At 33.7% G+C, this 16,755-nt stretch overlaps 1 protein-coding gene across 2 annotated transcripts in view; it reads left to right on the top strand.

The window, feature by feature from the left end:
- Nucleotides 1-15,648, top strand: part of SCN7A (sodium voltage-gated channel alpha subunit 7) — an 87,618-nt gene extending 71,970 nt beyond the window's left edge. For both annotated transcript variants that reach the window (XM_055123089.1, XM_055123088.1), the window contains 7 exons: nucleotides 1,229-1,336; nucleotides 3,236-3,514; nucleotides 4,545-4,598; nucleotides 6,247-6,384; nucleotides 7,753-7,857; nucleotides 9,295-9,565; nucleotides 12,438-15,648. In XM_055123089.1, coding sequence (XP_054979064.1) covers nucleotides 1,229-1,336; nucleotides 3,236-3,514; nucleotides 4,545-4,598; nucleotides 6,247-6,384; nucleotides 7,753-7,857; nucleotides 9,295-9,565; nucleotides 12,438-13,495 — 2,013 coding nt within the window. In that variant the 3' untranslated portion in view covers nucleotides 13,496-15,648. The remainder of the gene's footprint in view (nucleotides 1-1,228; nucleotides 1,337-3,235; nucleotides 3,515-4,544; nucleotides 4,599-6,246; nucleotides 6,385-7,752; nucleotides 7,858-9,294; nucleotides 9,566-12,437) is intronic.
- Nucleotides 15,649-16,755: the final 1,107 nt, after the last annotated feature.

Here is a 16,755-nt window from a genome sequence, read left to right as displayed (position 1 = left end):
CATTTGAAGGCTATTCATGAAGAGAAGGATCAAAGTTTTCATTTGGAGGAAATATGAAGGGACAATGAAATAAATGTCAATCACTTTGTTACATCTTCATTAACATTTCTTATAAATTTGAAATATTTTATGCACTTATCTATATTCTAAAAATTACTCCTTGATGTCTCTTCTGAAATCCTTAAAATTTTATTTTAGCAATAATTACACATGGTTGCATATATAAAGATATCCATATTTTGTTTTGATAAATAATCACTAAACTATTAACATACTGCAAATTATCTAAATTTGATCCTTATTTCTGACCGAAAAAATAATAATTAGGGGTGGGAGCAGTAGCACAGCAGGTAGGGTGCTTGCCTTTCATGCAGCCAACCCAGCTTCGATTCCCAGCATCCATATGGTCCCCCAAGCACCACCAGGAATGATTCCTGAGTGCAGAGCCAGGATTAACACCTGAGCATCGCCGGTGTGATCCAAAAAGCAAATAATAATAATAATAATAATAATAATAATAATGATAAGTGGCAGAGAGCTAGCATAGGAGTTATGATGCTTGCCTTTAAACTACAGACTATGATTTGATCACTGACACTGCATATGATTACCTGAACACTGCCTGGAGCGATCCCAGAGCAAGGGCAGCAGTAAGCCCTGAACACTGACAGTTATGGCTAACTCTCCCCCACACACCACACATGCAAAAAAAAAAAAAAGCACTGAGCATTGTTCCTTGCTCACAAGTAGTCTCAAAGTTTTTTATCTAATGTTTCTATTAATAGCAAAAGTTATTGTTTTGTCCTTTCATGATTGATTTTTTTAATTTATTTTTATTTATTTGTTGAGTTTGGGAACACACCTGTTAGTGCTCAGGGGCTATTCCTGGCTCTATACTCAGGAATTTTTCCTGGCAGATCTTGGGGGACCATATGGGAGGTTGGGGATCAAACCCTGGTCAGCCTCATGAAAAGCAAGTGCCTTACTTCCTGTACTCTCACCCCAGCTGCTATGATTGATTCTTCATATAAAATTCTTACATGTTTCTGTAGATTATTAAGATATAATGAAATGTGTATTAAAAGATTTTTCAAATATTTCATGACATATAATTTTTATTTTATATTTTTATAACTTATATTTTATAATTTATAAAATGCATTTGTAATTGTATTATTATGTTTAAAATTAAATTATATTTTCTCTTGTTTTGCATGTATGTATCTAGGTCTTTTGTCTTAGCTTAATAGGCAAAACTCGGGAAGACCTAAAGCCACTTGCTTCCATTAAATTTCTTCGAGCACTAAGAGTCCTATCTCAGTTTGAAAAAATGAAGGTAAAAAAGTCTTTAATTCATAACTTTATGTTTAGAATCCCTAAGTTTTTATAAATAAACAAGTTTTCTTGCTCTCAAAATTATATCTTAACAATTTAATGCTAAAATTTTACATCCTATTACTTTAAAACATGGAACTATTTATTAGCTTTGCTTATTAAGATTTGAGTTCTGTATTGCTCTTCAAAATAAAAATCAAAACAGATAAGCAAAATTCCCTAATAGTGAAGAGAAAAACATGCTTTCAAATGTATTTTTTTGCAATAATTTTGCAATGCATTTTATTATCAATCCATTATTTTATATACTAAAAACAGCAATGTTGTTTGACATTTGTATGTCAATTAAAAAGCAATGCCATTCTCAAGTCACATGAGTATATGTGATTATTAGTGTGTTCTAGAATATTTTTTATCACAAATCACGAATCACGAAATCCTGTTGGTCGCCGAATTTCTTGAATGGTCTCAGTAACCTTTCCATCTGTCCTATCCCTGAGATTTTAGAAGCCTCTCTCTACTCGGCTTTCCCAACGATGTCATATTGGAAGCTCTTTCAGGGTTAAGGGAATGAGATCCAGCTTGTTACTGGCTTTGGCATATGAATACACCATGGGAAGCTTGCGAGGTTGTCCCATGAGGGCAGGAAGCTCTCAGTAGCTTGCTAGTTTCTCCCAGAGGGAGATGTATGTAGATTATAAGATATTGCTTCTGGGAGTTCGTTTTTAAGTCTCTAGATGTTGGCCGTTGATGGGATTACACACACCTGGGTTCCTCTGTCGGTACCTTCCTGCTTGAGGCTTGTGTGAACGTGTGGAGGGGGGCCTTGAGCATGGCTGTGGCTAGGTTCCAGTGGTCTTCAGCCACCAGGAGCTCTGCTCAGGGCGGGGAGGGAAGCTGGAGCCCATCCCCTCCAGGGGGCCCTGGGGAAGACAGCCAGCTGTGCGGGCAAGAGACTCTTTTTAAAAACTGATAAAAAATGAAACTAATGAAATAAAATTGAATTTTAAGAGAAATTGATTTTATTAAAGGGCTCACATCACGCATTACAAATTTACCAATCTTCTTTCCTCATTTTAAAGCCCCTTCTGCACAGTCTGAGGTAAATTATTAGGATGAACTATAAAATTGGCTATGCTCAATCTTTGGAGACTATAGGTGAAATCCTATGTAGCTCAGACAAATTTCAAAATAAAAGTATAACTATTTAAAAATGGATTATAAAATTAAAGTTAGAAGAAAATTGAAGAAATAAAATATTGCTGTTTTAAACTTTAGATGACAGAGTCATTTCTCAAACTTTTCACTTTACAGTGGCTCATGATTGAGCAATAATGGCTCAATAAGAGGTTTGACAATTTGAGATGTATTCATAGGCTCATTTATTGTTTGTTTAAGCAATCCCCTGTCTTGACTTTATTGAGCTACCTCTTGAGGTCATTCTTTTATCTTCCCCTTTATTGTCTCCTCATATATTTACAATCTCCAAGATATACTTCTAGGTGCCATTTCCTCTTATTTTAGATGCATACCAGATAACCTCAAACATACATATACATGGATTCTTATCATTTCTGGCTCAATACAAAAAGTTGACCAACATGTTGATGCAGTGAAGAAATTATTCATTCTAATATTTATATTAATCTGCTTTGTTAGCTTTTAGTGAATTTGGTGTACACTTTTTGTGAATATCTATATTTTTAATCTGTATTTTTATCAAAATTTAGGTTTATTTAGTCATTTTAGTACCATAGGTTAATTAATATATCTTTTTTCCTACTTTAAGTTGTTAACTTTGTTAACATAACTATGACATCATATTAACTAGTATTTCCAATTTAAATAAGAGTTTTGCATTTCTTAATTAACATTTATATTTCTGTTTTTAATATACCAGGTGGTTGTGAGAGCTTTGCTGAAGACAGCTTTACCTACTTTGAATGTGTTTTTGGTTTGCCTAATGACTTGGCTAACTTTTAGCATCATGGGTGTTCAGTTATTTGCTGGCAAGTTCTATAAATGCATTGACCCAAAAAGTGGGAAAATATATCCTTCATCCAAAGTCATGAATAAAAGTGAATGTGAAAGCCTCACGTATAATGAGTCAATGTCATGGAAGAATGCAAAACTGAACTTTGATAATGTTGGGAATGGTTTTCTTTCACTGCTTCAAGTAGTAAGTATACTTTTGATATTTTAATAAATTATTTGTTCATCTCTATTGTAGGCAAGTGTAAAGGACAACATGTGAATAATTTATAGCTCTAATCATAAAAATATTTTAGAGATTTTTAGTATATACATGTTATGTACCCTGCTATAACAATCTTACTTGGAGATGGAAGTTATAGGTAGTCCTTACTGTGCAGAGACAAAAGGAAATAAAGAATGGAGTGTCAAAGGAAATGGTAGTTGCTGTCAAAATTTTTTGTCCCAATCACTGAGTAATTAATAGAGTTCCAGTTCTTTGATTCAAAAACACTAAGAAGTATACTATTTCTGTGTGTATGTGTATTTTTGGTTTTGTTGTCCTTGTTATTACTTTATTCTATATAGTGTTTGAGGATTTGCTCCTCAATACTCCATCATGAGAATCATTGTTATCTCCTCCTTCGTAAAGCACATGTATGGTAGGAACTGTTAGATTTGCAAGTATTTTTTTTATATCTACTTTCCCATTTATCTAATATCTTTTTTTAGCTTTTTTTTTAAAAAAACACCATGGATTGCAAATTCATGTTTGGGTTTTGGGCATACAATGTCCCAACACCAATCCCTTCACCAGTATCCTATTTACTTAATATCTTAAACTGTTTAAAGTCATTAAATAAAAGACTTTTCAAAGCCTAAAAGACAACATAAATTTAACAATTAAAATAGTAAAGATCTTGGGGCTGGAACAATAGCACAGCGGGTAGGGTGTTTGCATGCGGCTGACCTGGGTTCGATTCCCAGAATCCCATATGGTCCCCTAAGCACTGCCAGGAGTAATTTCTGAGTGCAGAGCCAGGAGTAACCCCTCTGCATCGCCAGGTGTGACCCAAAAAAAGCAAAAAAAAAAAAAGAAAAAAGTAAAGATCTCAATTACACATATATTGAAATGTAATCAGTCTTACTACATATGCCTTAGTGTATTAATAAATATTAATGTTTTCTTGTTCTATGAAACATATGTCCATAAGAGTTAAATACATCATTTTTTATAGGCAACATTTAATGGATGGCTTGACATTATGAATTCAGCAGTTGATTCCATTGGTGTAAGTATAATATAAAATTAGAGCCAGTGTTAAGATTTAAACTGTTATATTTTTCTTTTTTATCAGTTTTATTAAAAATTAATTGATTTCAATAATTTTAATTTTAAAGTATACAGCATAGTTGTTTGATGTATTTTATAACATTGTTTTGGTAAGTTTGTTAACATCATTTATATAGATAATTTTTGTTTTCCATTTTTTATTTTGGTGGAACACTTCCTAAGTGATGTTCAGAGACCCAGGTCACTTCCAGTGAAACTTAGCTAACCAGATTACCAATTTCCATGTGATGGCTTGCACCCAGTGGTGCTTAGGAGCATTAAGGGCTTTACCTGGTGATGCTTTGATGATGCTCTGGAAATAATTTAGGTCAGGATCAAACCCATATGCATGTGTTCATAGAAATTTTAGCAAATTCTTGCTAAAATTTAAGAAGAAAAACAATTTAAGAAGAAAAAAGGGAAAATTATTTTTATAATAACTGCTCTCAAGATCCCATCTTCCACATGTGTGTATAAATTTATATACTTATATATTTGTATATATACATATATACATATGTTCCATATATATATGGAATCCCAGCAGCGCTCCCAATAAAATATGGTGTAAGGACCTTGTGTATGCAAGATGTATGCTCTACCCTTTAAAAATCTCTCAGGTCCCTCAAGATTTACCCATTAACAATTTTTCTATTATCATATAGCAATGTTAGCTATGGATGTTGTATGTACATTATATCCCTAGTACTATTTACCTCATATCTAGAAATTTCTGCTTTTTGACCATTTCTCTCCGTTTCCCTCTTTTTTCACCTTCTGCCTCTAGTAACCATGTGTCTGATATTTATACTCAAGAGTTTAAGATTTTTTTTGCCTTGTGTTTTAGGTTTTACATATAAGTGAAATCATACAGTGTTTTACAACATCTGACTTGTTACTGGATTTATAGAACCTAACAAACCAATAGAAAAAGAAACAACAAACCAATAGAAAAAGAAACTTTAAAATCCAAATAAAGCAATGTTATTTCTTTATAAAATAACAAATCAGACACACTGAAAATTATCACAGCGTGAACAGTTTCTTATTGTTATTATTTTACTAATTTTATATTTAAAAATGCCAACATCAGTGTTTTTCCTACTTTGTGTTATTTCATATAAGCATATATTTTAAAAACTACTTTAGAGCGCTTCTGACATACAGAAAAATGATAGAAAGGTCATGAGATTCCTTTGTCCGTCTGCTCTGACACATGCATAACCTTCTCAAATTATTTTTATCACTCACTGACTCAGTAGAATTTCTTCGCCAAAATAAACCTACAGGGATCAGGAATGTGGCTCAGCAGTAGAGCACATGCTTTTTATGTGTGACACCTTGAGTTCTGCTATCAGCATCACAAAAATGTTTAAAAAATAAAAACAGTAAAGAAGAATCCTACATTAATGCATCACCGTGACCTAAGCACCATATTACCTCAGTATTTGCTTGATGCTGTGTATTTGATGTGTGGGTTTACATCGGAATGAATTAGGACAAATGTGTATTGTTTATCAAACTGTCATGTGGAGTATTTTAATTACCCTAGAAGAATGTCTATACTCTGACATTTTTGTGCTAATTTTTTAACTTAACATTTTTAGGTAAATATGCAGCCTATCTTTGAAGTCAACTTGTATATGTATTGTTACTTTATCATCTTCATTATTATTGGATTATTTTTCCCTCTGAGTATGCTGACTGGTGCTATTGTTGCTAATTTCAATAAGCTTAAAATAAAGATAAGTATATTTATTTTTTCACCAATTCTTGGAAAATAACCCATATTTGCTTAACATCTTGCTCTTAAAAGTTTTAGATTAACCTATTTTTATATTAATCTACAGAATAATTGATTTTATATTGATATATATTAGTTAAGTAATTGTATTTGCATGGTTTTATATTTCCAAATATATAAGACAAATATATAAGTTTATAAGTTGCAAATAATGATGTGGTTAGAAGTATTTAATATGTATATATTTACTTTGCTGAATAAAACATGTAGGTAGAGAATGTTTTTCATTCTTTTTTCTGATGTATATCAAAATTTGTATTTCAGATGTGGGAATGGGAATAATGGTGCTGCATTTACTGCATTAGAAAACTAAAAAGTAAAACTAATACTTTTTGACTATCTTCACAAATATGTAGAGTTTATGAAAATGAAATCTTTTACTTTTACTCTCCAATATATTCAACTTCCTCAAGGGTCAAGACAAACATAGGTATCTTTGTCATGAAGATAGCTTTTTTTTCAAAGTAGAGAATCATCAACCTGATTGGATGTTTAAATAGAGGTGCTTGAAATGATTATTAAAGAAATCAAAGGCAGAACTGAACAACCCCTATTTCTTTCCATCTTCATACAAAGACTCCCTTCAGGGCTTCTACAGTCGCAAATGATGACAGAGTTATATATATATATGCTTACTTATGTTGATAAGAACTTATGTTACTTATGTTGATACCTATTTTATTAGGTGTCAGGAAAGCTTTCTTTAATAAAAAGTCTAAGAAATGAATAGTCATCAGAATTTAGCCCTGTATAGAATCTGGTAAACAAACCCAACATAAGTTACCTCTAACCGGATGGATTTAGAGAGATCAGTGATCAAATATGTCTTCCACTATATGTTCACTTCCTAAATCACTTTATATATTCAGTAGAAGATACTGAAGTTAGCTGTAGAAACACAATGATGAATAAGTCTGAAGGTGCTGTGAAGAAGTCAATATGATAATAGTAGAAAAGTATTTGACAAATAAGGCAATATGTGAATAGATGTTATGCTACATTACATATATTAAAGAATTTAGCCATAAACAAGATAACATATCTCTATACAGAGTTAAAATCTATAAAGAAATACAAATATTTAAACAGTAAATTTTAATATTGTATTATTAAGTGATTTCCATTATCAGTTGTGTCACATATATTCTATGTGTGTGTTGTGTAGATTTTGGGGTAGAAAGTCAGATATGTCAAACAAGATTTAGTTCATTACTGCTAAGCCTTTTTTGAATCATGAAATACTTGCCAAATATCCAAAAGAACATGGTAGAATTTAGATTAAATTTGATTGCAATATCTTTTTCTTTACCAGGAAGACTCAAATATCTTCATAACAGTAGGACAGAAGAAACAATACCGTTCACTGAAGAAGCTGATTCATGAAGACCCCGAAAAACTAGTACCCCGCCCACGGGTAAGGAAACATCTAAGTTTATAACGTTCCAAACTCTATCCCTTCACCAGTGTATTATGTGACTGAAACCCAATCATGAACAACTTTGTAACTGTGCATCTTATTATGATTCAATTAAAATTTTTCTGATTTTAAATCAAGAACAAACTTTAAAAGGAAATTAAAAATTAAAGAAAACACCTGATTTTTTTTTTTTTTTTTTTTTTTTTTTGCTTTTTGGGTCAATCCCGGCGATGCACAGGGGTCACTCCTAGCTCTGCACCCAGGAATTACCCCTGGCGGTGCTCAGGGGACCATATGGGATGCTGGGAATCGAAGGTGCTCAGGGGACCATATGGGATGCTGGGAATCGAATCCGGGTCGGCTGCGTGCAAGGCAAATGCCCTACCCACTGTGCTATCACACCAGCCCTGATTTTTTTGTTTTTCAGTTTCAAAAATCATATACCTTTATGTATATATTATCTTTTAAAAATCAAATATACTTTTTTTTTTGCTTTTTATTTGGTCACACCCAGCGATGCACAGGGATTACTCCTGGCTCTGCACTCAGGAATTACCCCTAGTGGTGCTCAGGGGACCATATGGGATGCTGGGAATTGAACCCAGGTCAGCCACATGTAACGCAAACACCCTACCTGCTGTGCTATCGCACCAGCCCCCAAAATTAAATATACTTTAAAAATTCTTTTGGGGTGAGAGGGAAACCTTTACTGCAATGCCTTGAGATCCAGGAGGCCTTCCCATGAGGCTTAGACTGGCCAGCACTCCAGCACTGACGCTAGTGCTCCAACCTGGTGCTGCACTGGGCTCATCAGCTTCTGCAGTGCAGGGGTTTCTCAGGACCACATCCGGTGGGACTCAAGGACCAGTGAAGTGCAAGAGATAGAATTAAAATATACACTCCAACCCTTTACACAATCCCCCAGACTTTATTTTGAAAATGTCCTATAATAAATGCTTTAAAAAAAGAATTATTAAATGTGTTCCTGGCAAGGATTTTGATGGTATTTTTTGTTTATTTATTTTAACTGGAGCAATAGCACAACGGGTAGGGTGTTTGCCTTACACAAGGCCGACTTGGGTTCGATTCCTCCATCGCTCTCAGAGAGCCCGGCAAGCTACCGAGAGTATCCCGCCAGCACGGCAGACCCTGGCAAGCTACCTGTGGCATATTCGATATGCCAAAAACAGTAACAAGTCTCACAATGGAGAAGTTACTGTGCCCGCTGGAGCAAATCAATGAACAACAGGAGGACAGTGCTACAGTGCTACATAAGCTAATCGTTTTGGTTTCATTAAACTTAGGCAATCATTTATTCTCCTGTTTATGCAAGGGGTGGAAATAATAAATTTAAAGAATGAGCATATGTACATGTGCATATACATGTGCACTTAACTCCTACTAATATTATTATACCTTTCTTCTTCCCCACAGAACAAATTCCGAGGATTGATCTTTGACTTAGTAACAAGTCAAGCTTTTAATATCATCATTATGATTCTTATCTTTGTCTATGCAATAGTACCTATGATACAAAGTTATAAACAGAGTACAAAGATGGACCTTGCTGTACTGTGGATTAACTTGGTTTTTATTGTGTTATACACTGGGGAGTGTGTGCTGAAGCTCATTGCTTTCCAATGCTACTATTTCACTAGTAGATGGAACGTTTTTGACTTTATGGTGGTCATTCTCTCTATTATAGGTAAGATCTTGTTTAGTCAACTTTTCATTTATAGTAATATTAATTTATGCAAGCACTTACAGTAAATGTTTTCTGAGATAGTGTTTCTTTATAAAAAAAATACATACAAGGGGGACTAGTTTTATTTCCAATAGAATGTTTTGTATTTTTGCATTCAAACACATACATACACCTGACAAATTCAAAAATATTTCTTTAATTAAATACATGTAGCATTCAACATGTCACCACATAAATGTTAGTTATCCTTTCATCCTCTTATGAACATATCTCAAAAAATATATTATTTTTCTAGGATGACACTTAAAGTATCTTTCAAGCACACTGTAGTTCTTACTTTCTACCATTTTACAACCACGTTTACAACCTTCACCACACCAGAGTATTAGGCATTAATTAATTTGTTTTGTTTTGTTTTTTGGGGGGTCACACCTGGAAATGCACAGGGGTCACTCCTGGCTCTGCACTCAGGAATTACCCCTGGCAGTGCTCAGGAGACCATATGGGATTCTGGGAATCGAACCCGGATCAGCCACGTGCAAGGCAAACGCCCTACCACTGTGCTATCACTCCAGCCCCAGGATTAATTAATTTGTTGTTAACTTGCTTTTACACTGAAAAATCAGTATTTTATTTAACAAATTACTTGAATTGCCCTTTTTGTGAATAGATGCTATGCTATATATACATTATTAAAAAATTTAGTAGTAAACAAGGTATACATATTTCTATGTATAATTTATAATCTATTGAGAAATTCAAGTATTTTAACAGTAAATTTTAATATTGTGCTACTAAATTTATAATAAGGGGCAAATAACAAAGTACTGACCAGCCCAGCCCAAGAGAGTAATGATTTATATTATCAGCAAGTAAATGTGAGAAAAAAACATAGAAGATGCAAAATCTATATAAGGAGCTATTGATCAATAAAGTTGCCAAGTACATAATCTAAAATTCAAGTGATTCAGTCAAAGAGAAATTTGCATATTGTCTGCCTCAACATATACTAGAATATAAGCTAAAGAATGGTCCCAATATTGGGACAGTTGTATAGGATTAAGTACTATTCTCTGTCTTAAGTGTGAACAATAGAATCTGTGCCCAATTGTTCTTCCAGAAAAGGAGAGCAGGAAGGAGAGAACTTTTCAGTCAAAGAGAACGTTTTTGAAATTGCAATTTCAGATGAGTTTGAAATTTAGCCATAATGGTGTATGATCAAAGTAAAATAAAAATTATTTTAAAATAAGAAATCCAAGCACTAAGAGTTTGTTACTAGAATGTATTGTTGATGTTAGATGTTGAGATGGAAAGGGAACCAATGAACCAAGTACTAGTCTCTGATGAGTGGGAATAATTAGATCTTAGAGCCAACAAAGAGAGGAAGCTCTTGTAGCTGAGTGTCATGGTCCACAAAGTTCGGAATGTTTTTTCCTTATGAAAATGTTAGTAAGAAAAAGTGCTTGAGAATCACATTTCAAAAACATTTACATAACCTTTCCTTTTCTATCCTGAGAAATAGGGAGAGGGAAATAATGTGCTTAATAGTTTTACAAGTTTATCGGCAGATAACTTTTTAGATTAGAGTGGAGATAAAAAGATTACTGATGTGGATGTAGAAGAAGAAAATCTGCTATTAATTGAGCATGCTTCCATGTAACTTAAGAATTTGAAATGTTGAAGAGAAATGAAAATATTCTGAAAATGAAATTTCAGAATATAAATTTTACTGAGTCACTGTAGAAATATGAAATAGATAAATAGATCATCAGAGAGAATCATATAATTGACAGTCCCTTAGTTGGCAGACATGGACATGATCCCACCAGATGCAGCAAATTTATGCCACCTCATTTAGCACTTCACTTCACTGGAGTTCTCTCCTTTCCCATCTTTTTTTTTTTTTTTGGGTTTTTGGGTCACACCCAGCGATGCTCAGGGGTTACTCCTGGCTTTGCACTCAGGAATTACTCCTGGCGGTGCTCGGGGGACCATATGGGATGCCGGGGATTGAACCCGGGTCGGCCGCGTGCAAGGCAAAAGCCCTACCCACTGTGCTAGCGCTCCGGCCCCCTTTCCCATCTTTTGAAGTAAAAATAAACCTATTTAGGGGACCAAACCAGCGTTGGCCTCATGCAGAGCAAGCACCATACCTCTTATACTATTTTTCTGCCCCCCTTAATATTATTTTCCTAATTATAGTTTCATTTTGTTTTATAGTAAAATCTTTAACTCCCACAGTTCTCCTATCTACCCACCAGTAACAGACAAGTTAGTTTGCCCAACTCATGTTGAAGTTTCCTATGATTCCAAATACTACTTACAAAATAATCTGTAAATCACTGAATGTTAGATATTTTTGCAGTTATATTTCTCAAAGGATATGTCTGCCTTACATTATAATTCATTCAAATGTTTGCCTCTAATCTGGATTACTCTGACTTTATAAAGACACAAGATATGCTATTTATACTTGCATTAAAATATTATTTTATTTTATTTATTTCATTTTTTATTTATCTCTATATTATTATGTATATGGAGAATGTTGGATTGAAGTAAATTACTTGTCTAACTGCAATCACAACACATATGACTACTCTCATCTTGTAGATTAAAGTCACCTTTGACCCCAAAATTATTTGATCTATGATATGCTCGTGATGATATAAATAATTATCTTTTATTTTTGCTAGATACACTAAATATGAACAAAATTAATATTTGTCCATCTTAAATTTTCAATATGCAGCAAATGTTACATGCCAAGGTTAATAAAATAATCATAGCATATAAAATACAAAATAATTTATATTTTTTCTAAATGCAAAATATTTTAACAATTCTGTTCCTTTATTTTTTCTAATTCAAGATGTGTTCTTGGTAGAATACAACTCTGAGACCTATATAATTTTGGAACTGATACTTTTATCACGGATCATCCACTTCCTGCGTCCTTCTAAAGGTCCACGGGTTTTAAATGAGCTTCTGCATCCTTTGATACTATCCCTCCCTGCATTGTTGAACATCAGTCTTCTCATCTTCCTGGTCATGTTTGTTTATGCAATTTTTGGAATGTACAATTTTGCTTATGTTAAAAAGGAGGCTGGAATTAATGATGTGTCCAACTTCGAGACCTTTGGCAGTAGTATGCTCTGCCTTTTCCAAGTTACAATATTTGCTGGCTGGGATGGGATGCTCAATGCAATATTCAACAGTAAATGGTCTGACTGTGACCCTGACAAAATAAATCCAGGGACTCAAGTTAGAGGAGATTGTGTTAACCCCTTGATTGGTATTATTTATTTTGTCAGCTACATTCTTATATCATGGTTGATCATTGTAAACATGTACATTGTTTTCCTAATGGAGTTTTTAAATATTGATTCTAAAAAAAATGGCAAGACATTGAGTGAAAGCGATTTTAGGAGATTCTTTCAAGTATGGAAGAGATATGATCCTGATAGGACCCAGTACATAGACTCCAGCAAGCTTTCAGACTTTGCAGCTGCTCTTGATCCTCCTCTTTTTATGGCAAAACCAAACAAGGGCCAGCTGGTTGCCATGGATCTTCCCATGGCTGCTGGGGATAGAATTCATTGCCTTGATATCTTACTTGCTTTGACAAAGCGAGTCGTGGGTCAAGATGGGAGGATGGAAAAAGTTCTTTCAGATATAGAATCAGAGTTTATGTTAGCCCACCCTTTTAAGATCACATATGAGCCAATTACAACGACTCTGAAACGGAAACAAGAGGCGGTCTCAGCAACCATCATTCAGCGTGCTTATAAAAGTTACCGTCTGAGACAAAATGACAAGAATACATCAGATATTCACATGATAGATGATGACAGGAAAGTTCCAAATACCAAAGAAGATGCTTTTTTTGACAAAATTGAAGAAAATACAACTATTCAAAGTCAGATTTAGTCCCATTATCATACCTTCCTATGTTCAGAGCTCCCACAAATGTTAAATCTTTAAATCAGTAATAAAAGCAACATTAAGAAAGTAAAGATATTTAGTAAAATGCTAACAAGACATGGAAGTTAGACTTATTTATGACTCGGTGTCAAATTCATTTTTTATTTTTTTATACTTAGTCTAACCAAGACATAATCCCACCAAGACAACTCCTTAATCTCTGCAATGAGTCAGAGTAAAAATTGTTTATAGAAAATGCAATTCTTGCGTTTTCGGGCTTAGGTAGTTTGCTTTTCTGGAGGATGAGAAAGGTGGAAATATTACAAAGGGGGCTTCCATATATTCAAGTTATCGGTAATAAAAGTTAGTTACAAATAAACAAGCATTTTCCTAATGTGATACTATGTTTATAAAAAAAAAGTGTAATGCTATTAAGTCCTAACCTTGCTAAGAGAGATGCCAACTGGCAAAGAAGATGGGCAGTTATTAAAAAGTATCTGAGATCAGTCACAGAGTCTCTTGGGCCAATTCAAACCACGTCTGAAAATACTAGAATCTGTTTTGTTTTATTTTCCTTGTTTATATCTTGGAACTAGTGCTGTTTAACTGTCTTGTGTTTCTGATTTCACAACTCCTTGCCTTGTCTACACCTGTACAACAATTCTTCAACATAAAAAAATTAATGAAAAATAATTATGCTCTACATTTTACTCATTCTTTTCTCATTTACACATTTTATTTTAAAAATATTCATTTACTACAATTATATAATGCAGAATATGTTATAGATTGAACTTTTATCTAATCAAAAATTTGATATCGTTTAACCATTTAGCCAAATATCTTATTAAGTATGTACGTTCAGGCAAATGCATGTCATAGTATGATATACAAGAGTCTACAGTTTAGTCTAAGGATTTTCACATTGACCTGATTTCTGTTTGAGAAATTGGCCATTTAGTATGTATATTCACTGTATTCTAGGGCTCCACTGAGCATCACCAGGAGTGACCCCTGAGCTCAGAGCCAGTAGAAAGCTTTAGCACTGCCACATAGGGCCCCTATGTCCACCCCAAAAGAAAATTATCACTTAAGGTTGAAGAGACCTGGGTTTGATCTCTATTATCCCATATGGTCCCCCTGGGACCACCAGGAGTAATTACTGAATGCAGAATCAGGAGTAACACCAGGCATCACAGGTGTGGCAAAAAAATATATTAATTAAAAAAACCACTAAAACCGAGGGGCTGTGAATTAGTTAAAAATGTAAGCTTGTTCTTCTTGGTCTTTTATATCATGAATATGTATAAATTACATTTCATTTTCTTGCTTATCTTATTAAGAGTTTATTTGTTTTTATCTCATATGCTTGCTTTGTAATATTTGCTAATTTCAAGTTCTTATAAAGTTTGAAAGTCCTAAATATTACTTTTCACTATGGAAATTGTTTTTAAAAGGTAGACCCAGTTTTTTTTTTTAATTCTTTTATAAAGTACAGTCACTTACCCAAGTAGCTTGAAATTCTGGTGTTTATTCATCTGTATAATGATTTATTTTAATGTGCCTACAAAACCCTAAATTTTTCAGAAAAAAAATTGTACACTGTTGGCTTTAATGACAGCTTTAAATATGTTGTATGGTATTCATTGTCACTTACAGTACTTGTATTTTATTATGAATGCATGATACTGAGCCTTAACTATTATAATCTAACAATTTCTGCTCTTCAGAAATTTATTTACTTGACCAAGATGCCTTTGGGGAATTCCCTAAGAAAATTTTAATTCCAAATTTTATTTCTACAAGTGTTCCTTCCCTTTCTCCTCCAAGTCTCCATTAAACAATGTGGACCAGTGAGGAATCAGTGTTAACTTGGTGATGTGGCAACAGTTGGTGCTTTATTGAAGCTTCTGGTTTTCTATTTCTTGTAAATGCTTTAATGTGGAAACTGCTTCAGATATTTAAACTGATTAATAATTTGCTTCTGTAAATTCAATAAAGGCCATAAACAGATTTCAGTTGGAAATTATAGCTTTTACTTATAAACATTATTTGCAAACACATCCAAATATTGTGTAAAGAATTATTTTTAACAGTCTTACAATATATTATAGTTTTTAGATACTATAGAGAAAAATAAATATAACGTATTGACCACTTATTAATTGTTTTGCTTTTTCTTTGGTAAGTTAGATTGTCAACATTGCATAAGAGCTTTTAAAAATTAGTCTTATATGAAATCTTATTTACGTAGGACCAAAATAAAGCTAGAAATATTTGCACATCTTTTAGAGACACTGTATTTTGTGAAATTCATTTTATATATTTTACCAAAGACTCCTATAAAATCCTTACACACTGACATGTGGTAAGCTTTTGTAAAATGTCAATCATTAACTCCTCTCGTCTGTGAATACAGTTCTATCTTTATTAACTTTAAAATCACAGATTTTACACAAATATGATATTTTTCTAATGACATTTTCTTAAAATGTCATCTGCATACTGAAAAACAAGGAAAGTGGACAGAAGAATTCAATTCAAATCCTAAGACTTGAAAAGAAGGCAATCAGTGTTACCGCCGAGGACAAAGGCCAATGAAGAAAATGTAGGTCACTACTGTTAAGTTCCCTAGTACAAAGATTAAAGGTAATGAGAGATAAAGAGAACACACCACTATAAAAACTCCATATTCCACAGATGGGCCACTGAACACTACCAGGAGTGACCCTTGAGCACAGAGCTATTAGGGTCCACCAGGGATAGAATGATACTTGCCCACTTTGGTAAGTGCAATATTCTTTATTTAGTAAACCCACTTAAATAATCACGCTGAGAAAATAATATTCCACCATTTCTGTTGCCTCACTTCCACATCTCAACCCCTCTGCTTGTTCCTCCACCCTTCCAAGTGAAGTTAAATTCCTAGCTGTCATCTCTCAGGCCTTTTTGGAAAAAGAAAGATCCCCCTCCCTTCCATCTGGTTGCCAGTAGCCTCCACAGTTGCCCATTATCATTTCAGCAATCCCTCCTCCACTTCTCGTGACCATGTAGCAGTTTTCCTCATCACATCTCACACTGTTCATTTTTTTTCTCCTGGGCCCTATTTTTAATTTTTTTCAATTGAATTACCCAATTCTGGCTATTGTGAACAGTGCTGCAATTGAACATGCAGATGTCATTTCTACTGTGCTTTTTTCAGCCTCAGGATATATTCCCAGAAGTGGTATTGCTGGGTCATATGGAAGCTCAATTTCTAGTTTTTT

The sequence above is a fragment of the Sorex araneus genome, chromosome X, assembly GCF_027595985.1.
Source record: "Sorex araneus isolate mSorAra2 chromosome X, mSorAra2.pri, whole genome shotgun sequence".
In the NCBI taxonomy this organism is placed as follows: Eukaryota; Metazoa; Chordata; class Mammalia; order Eulipotyphla; family Soricidae; genus Sorex; species Sorex araneus.
The sequence above is the reverse complement of the archived record's forward strand: the minus strand, read 5'-3'. Positions and strand labels throughout refer to the sequence as shown.